The sequence below is a fragment of the Onychostoma macrolepis genome, chromosome 05 (genome assembly GCF_012432095.1).
Source record: "Onychostoma macrolepis isolate SWU-2019 chromosome 05, ASM1243209v1, whole genome shotgun sequence".
NCBI lineage: Eukaryota > Metazoa > Chordata > Actinopteri > Cypriniformes > Cyprinidae > Onychostoma > Onychostoma macrolepis.
In genome coordinates this window covers 42,101,821-42,108,646 of record NC_081159.1, presented here as the reverse complement: position 1 = coordinate 42,108,646, position 6,826 = coordinate 42,101,821, and the positions used below count along the sequence as shown (strand labels likewise).

The following is a 6,826-nucleotide window of genomic DNA, read 5'->3' as shown; positions in this document are numbered from 1 at the left end:
TTTGGGAATGTGACGCATTGACTTTTATTACTATTATGTATAATTTATTTATACTGTCCATTTATATTAGTATTTTTTATTATTTGATTTATTCATTTTATATTTGTATTAGTTTAAATTAATATTATTTATCATTATTGTATTTATACTATTATTTTTTGTAATATTTATATTGTTTATATTGTTACTTTTATTTGTATTACTTATAGTATTTAATATTTGTGTTTCTTTTATTGACTGACATTTGACTATTTTGTGTTTATTTTTTATTTTTTATTAGATTCACTTGTTTAATAAATACAAATATGCATTGACTTAATAGGTTTTGGCCTTCCTACTATTACTTATTACTTACTACTAATATTCAGAATTTATCTATATTTATTTGTAATTCATTATTCATCTTATATTTCTGTATTTATATTATTTATTAATTTTATTATATAATATTTATGATATTAATTGAATGATGTTTGACGTTTTTGTGATTTAATAATCCACTTGTTGAGTGTCATTAGTAAAATCTGCTGACAGCCTTGTCAGTTATTTATTGCTGAATTTCTTTTTCCAATTTATTTGTGAATTTTGAGTAAATATGTAAAAATGATGTTTATTTTCGTGCACATTTTTATTTTTCTGTCATTAAAGTGTATTATGTATATATCGGCATGTCAGCCAACAGCCAATCTGCTTTCTAGATATGCATATAGGCTTCTATGCATTACATAATAATATAATTGTCAAATATTAAATCTGTTTGTGCAATTGTAATTGCATTGCCCACAATTTGTTAGCTTGCATAAGCAAATTCAAAGGTCTGCTTTATTTGGTACATCAGGATCCTTATGTATACAGGACATGACCTTTGCATGATCTGCAGTGTGAAAGGTACATAAACCGTGACGATCCTTCCAGAATGATGAACATTAACCCATGCTGCTCTGAGTGAACAAACAGGCCACTTTTTTTCAGGAAGGACCCGATGCACAGCAGGTTTCCTGGGAGTGGCCTGAAGGTTTCTGCCCCTCCTGAGCATCAATAAAAGGAGGAAACGGCGCAGCTTTGAGCGCAGCAGATGCTTCATCACACCAGCCACTGGATGCCTTTCCAAGCAGGAGAAAGCTGATCTCCGGCCTGTAGCTGAGGGTGAACCTCTGAGAAGCGGATGAAGAAACAAATCTTACTACGTTTCACATACAGAGGACTAGTCAGCAAAGGAAAAAAGAGCAAAAGAAGAAAATGGCCAATTTTATATTACGGAAAGCCGAGCCCAAGGACGTGTCTGACATACTGCGACTCATAAAGGTATGAAATTCAGTTTGACTGATGCTATTTAAGGCAGGAGTATTTCCGTTTTCTACTTTAATTAAATGTGTAACTTGCAGTTTCTTTGCAGTTTTATTTATATATATATATTTTTTCCAAATGTATTTATTTTTAGAATTATTATTATTTATTAATTTTATATGCATATTATTTCACTGTTATTTATAATTTAGTATAATGTATTTATTTAATTTATACTATTATTTATTTATAATATTTACATTATGAATTTTATTGCTATTATTATTTATAATAAGTAATAAAGGAAAAGAGTTCAGGCAGTTTAAAGCTGTGTAGCTACACTGTAAAACATATTTTTCAAATGAATAAAGTAAATAAAGATTGTTTGATTATGTTTTGCAAGAAAATCTCAGTCTTTCTACTTCAAAATGTCATGTTTAATTCAATGTGTTACTTGCCTTTTCTTTATAATTGTGAAATTTACCATTTCTGAGTGAATTGTTTTATTATTATTTTTTTTTACCTCAAATGTTGAGATCTGAACAGTTACAGTACTAGTTAGTAATCCCAGTTTTATCACTTTCAAACCTGAATATGCATGTTTCATAGGAACTGGCAAAATTTGAGGAAATGGAAGATCAAGTTATTCTTACTGAGAAAGGTAAGCACATTTAGAGGGGAATGCATTGACGTTTTCACAGTTTGTAGCTTGTGTTTCGCTCTTCTAACGGCTCGTTTGCTCCTGCAGATCTGCTGGAGGACGGGTTTGGAGATCATCCGTTCTATCACTGTATCGTGGCTGAAGTGTCCAAACAGCACCAGAGCGCCGACGGTAAGACCAAACCTGTGCTGCAGCTCTGTGATTCAGTGCACAGTATGGCGTGCTGTTCTGCTTTTGTTTCTGTATCAGGTTGAAGCGAGCGCATCAGGAGAGTGTAAATTCCCACCCGCACTTGATTTACCAAGAGTCTTTGTGTGCATAATGATGTTTGGAAACACTTTGCATTGCAGCGTGCATGTTACACAATCTGTAAACATGAAGTGCATGTAGTTCATTACTGCTAGTTCACCCAAAAATGAGATTTAATGAATAGTTTTACAAATTTATATATAAATTTATGCATACATGTATGATTTTTTCTTCTTTTTTTTTTTCTTAAATCAAGATACTTTTACTTGAGAAGCTTGTTTTCTGACATTTTTGCTAATCAACAAGTGGATGATCTGATCACAAATAGTCAAATAACAGTCACTAAAAGAAATAAAATGATAAATAAAATAAGAAAATGATTAAATAATATAAGTAATAATAGCAATAAAAGTAATATAAATATTATAAATAAATAAAAATTGCATAAAATAAAACAATGATAGTATACTAAATTATAAATAACATAATTCATATAAAATAACGTAAATATAAAAGTATAACATGAATACATAATTAAAAAAATAATAAAATAATATAAATATAAAATAATAGCATATACAAATTATAAGTAAATAATAATAAAGGTAATAAAAAGACAGTCAAAACCTAGAAAGTCAATGCATATTTGTATTTTTTTAAACACTTTTTCCATGAACAATTGTCAAATATCAGTCAATAAAAGTAATAAAAATGACAAATAATATAATTCAATAATATCTGCCAATGGGGTCAGAAGAATTCAATCCTACCTAATTTAAACCTAATTTAGAGGAACAACTAGTTTATTTTTCTGACCTCATTAGCAGACATTTTTCTTATTTTAAAAGTAAAGTCATTTTTCAGAACACAAGTCTTGTTGTCTTAAATCATTTTGCTTCTCAAGTAAATGTGTCTTGAATTAAAACTGTTAGAAGATCATTTTATTGAGCAGTGCAATAACTTAAATTTGGGTCTATTCCTACTGTACAACTTCAAAAACGTTGGATTAAGTTCCTCTTTGAAGCTTTAGAGAAGTTATGACTATTGGGGAATTCAAATTTTGGGAAACAATGGCAGATATTCATGTTTGGGTGAACTATTTATTGAAGTAACACTGTAACATGAACACTGGAATCTGAAGTGTCTTTTTTTGTGAGTCTGAACATTTGACATTTGCCAATCCAATCCCGCTCTGTAATTTATTGTCTTCAGGCTACAGTCTCTTGCTTCGCCATGTACATTGCCCGTGGCGTGTACATGGATGGGCGGGGAGGTAACTGAAAGATCGCTTACAATAGCGTAACATGTACAATAAACCAGAGGTAAGGCCACAACAGCTGGCACGCCCCAACCTTACACCACACTTCCATACGCCCCAAACTAACAGCTGTCTGCCAGACGCACCATACAGCTAGGGATGGGAATCACAGGGAACGAACATTCCATGAATCAAGCTTTTAGAATTTTGAGGACTTTGTTTGGAAAACAGTTCTAATTGCCATGACAACGGCAACGTTTATTTTATAGCCACATTCTGTCAAAGTCTTCCTAGTATGTTTTGATTCCCAACCCTACTCTGCTGCACTACATTTGATTCTTGTCTTGTTTTCCAGTACAAATATCTAAACATTCTTAAATCAAGATATGTTTACTTGAGAAGCAAAATGCATCAAAATCAAGTGAGTTTTTGCATAAAACAAGGGGGAAATCTGCCAGAAAAATAAAATCATTTTATATGTAATTACATATTGTAATAACTTTTATGTAATATACTTTCTCAAGTAATTGTATCTTGATTGGATATTTGCAGTGGAAAACAAGACAAGATTGCTAAGTAAGAAAATACTTTTGCAGTGTGGTATAAACGTTCAAATCAACATAATAAAAGTGAAATGATGGATTAATTGCAAATGTGGCTCCTGGAGTGACGTGACTGTGGTGTATGCGAGGGTTGTGATGCCAGTAATCCGACATGAAATTAATTTCAGCGAACCAAAGCAAATTGCAAAACGACAGCGATTTTGTTGCTAAAAATGCCTTTGACTTGCTGGAAACAGTAGAGTGACTGAAGTGTGTTTGCAGGTCATGTGATCGTTGGCTTTGCCATGTATTATTTCACCTATGACCCCTGGATTGGGAAACTGCTCTACTTGGAGGACTTCTACGTCATGAAGGAGTTTCGGGGTATGAATATGACCTTATATATTTGTGTTATCAAATTGTCAGATTTATGAGACACCGTCATGTAACACACTTTTCCTCCTATTAAAATTAGGTTTTGGAATTGGGTCTGAAATCCTGAAGAAACTGAGTCAGGTACGTTTAAACTTTCTTCAGGCAACATCAAAAAGATCAATAACATCTATCTGGCTCATGAGGAAACTGTTCCTAATGTTGCTCAGATCACATAGTTACCCTTGTGAAAAAGAAATGTGCTTAATTGTATTGATTGCGCACTTGTAGTGTACTTCACATCTTATAAGTATACTTAAAAAAAAAAAACTACTTGCAGATAATATAATAGTAAAAAAATAAAAGCCGCTACCTACTTAAAGAGAGACACTTTCATGTGTTTCACTTAGGTACACTTTTTTTTAAAAAGTGCACTTTGAAATAATGTCATATTAAAAGTTTTACTTTAAAGTACACTTTAAAATGTTAAATTTAAATAGTTTTTTCCATGCTTTAAAGAAGTACATTAATTTGTTTTAATGTGTTGATTAACATACTAAAGCTATGGAAGCCCGTTTCCGCCACTGAATAATACATTTAAAAAAGGTTATTATCTCACAATTCTGACTTTATTTCTCAGAATTGCAAGATTGTATCACACAATTATGAGAAAAAAAAAAATTAAATAAAATAAAAAGTCGCAATTACCTTTTTTATTTTTTATTCAGTCGCGGAAACGGGCTTCCATAAAAGCACATGTAAAGTACTTTATTATAATTTTAACTGTAGTGCGTTTTTCAATATAACATTTATTAATGTACTAATAGCAAGTTAATATATTTTATATTTACTAAATTTCAACATCATCACTACTATGCGAAATATATTTAAAAACATGTCATACAAGCTTCAATTGAAATCACATTAAAGTGTATTTTATATAACTGTAAATGTAAAGATGCACTTAAGTCCTACTTAAGTGGGTCAAAAACCCTTAAGTTTGGATTTAATGTGATATAAATATAACTAAAATACATTTGAATGTAATTGCAAATAACATGCAATTAAGTGTCCGAAAATATTACATTTAATTTGCACTTAAATATGTATTTTTAAGTATATAGTTCAAAGTTGTAAAAAAAAAAAAGTATGATTTGTTGTACATTTGACAAGAAAATACTATTTCAGTCTTTCTCCTTAAAAGATTTCCACATCTAATTTAACGTTACTTGCTGTTTCTTTGCAATTATCTGTATAACTTACTTGCTAAAAGTGTTTCTACATCAACGTTTATTTTTATGCTAAGTAGAAGTCTACTTCTTTTTCATGAGGGTAGTGTACCAAAGCTCAACATTTACTGTACTAGTTAATAATTAATCCCAGGTTAATGATCCAGCATTATACAGCACCTCTAATCTTCTCCTGGCAGTATATCTTGTACTCAATCAGTTTTCTCCAATCATTGACTGGTTTTCTGCAGACGGCGGTCAGGACTCGGTGCAGCAGCATGCACTTCATCGTGGCGGAGTGGAACAAACCCTCCATCGACTTCTACAAGCGGCGCGGAGCGTCTGATCTCTCGCTGGAGGAAGGGTGGAGGCTCTTCAAGATCGACAAGCAGAACCTGCTCAAGATGACCGATGAGGAGTGAACCGGACGTCAGGAGGAAACCCACTGCAGAAAATCATTCAATCTATGATCGACCCTCTAGTGCTGGTGTCCACTGAAGTGGACAGATCTTCAACAACAACAAAAAAAGTCATTTTGAATCCTTCAAGGTGTGATGTTACATCCAAAACCTTTAATTCTTACCCATAATTCGACAGCCCCCTTTATATGTCATTGATAGTCCACTACTATCTTCAGATGTGTAATTTCCTTAAAATATGTAGTTTTGAAAGATTATATTCTTGTTTTGAAGTACAAATATACATTAAGATATCCTTTGTGGTTTAATAATTCATGCATCAGAGACTTTCTGCTTATAACGCAATGTACTGATCTTTATATAGACGTGGCATATTTACTTCTCTGTATACTTAAAATTATACTATTCAAATAAAATGTTTAAATTGAACATATTTTTTACTCTTTGTTCCCTCATCTTTTTCATTTTTGACATGAGATCTAATGTTTCCCCATTTTTTACTTGGACCCGTTAAAAGCATTACAAGTAATGCACGTTACGTAAGCAGATTACTTTTTTCAAGTAACAAGTATAGTAATGCATTACTTTTTAATTTACAAGAAAATATCTGAAATCAGGAGTAAGTGCAAATATGATGTTACTGTAGTTCTAGAATAAATGTCAACATGCATTTACTCATCTCACCTGCACAAACACAGATTCAGTATTCCTCAAAATGAATAAAAACAGTAAAAAGCAAACTCAAATGACCAAAAAAAAGAAAATAAAAGACCTGCAAACCTGCAAAAATTAAATATGTTAAAGAACAC

General features: G+C 31.6%; 1 protein-coding gene across 1 annotated transcript; it reads left to right on the top strand.

The window, feature by feature from the left end:
- Window positions 1-1,056: 1,056 nt before the first annotated feature.
- Window positions 1,057-6,450, top strand: LOC131541717 (diamine acetyltransferase 1-like). The gene is made up of 6 exons (XM_058777652.1): window positions 1,057-1,305; window positions 1,897-1,948; window positions 2,036-2,119; window positions 4,280-4,381; window positions 4,473-4,513; window positions 5,850-6,450. The coding sequence occupies exons 1-6, from the start codon at window positions 1,240-1,242 to the stop codon at window positions 6,018-6,020; spliced, it is 516 nt and encodes a 171-aa protein (XP_058633635.1). The 5' UTR covers window positions 1,057-1,239; the 3' UTR covers window positions 6,021-6,450.
- The last annotated feature ends 376 nt before the right edge of the window (window positions 6,451-6,826 follow it).

Excerpts from the sequence above, each read along its gene's own strand:
- LOC131541717 (XM_058777652.1), top strand. The coding sequence starts at position 1,240 with ATGGCCAATTTTATATTACGGAAAGCCGAGCCCAAGGACGTGTCTGAC. Across the intron at positions 1,949-2,035 it reads AGTTATTCTTACTGAGAAAG|ATCTGCTGGAGGACGGGTTT; the intron begins GTAAGCACATTT and ends TTGCTCCTGCAG. Across the intron at positions 2,120-4,279 it reads ACAGCACCAGAGCGCCGACG|GTCATGTGATCGTTGGCTTT; the intron begins GTAAGACCAAAC and ends GTGTGTTTGCAG.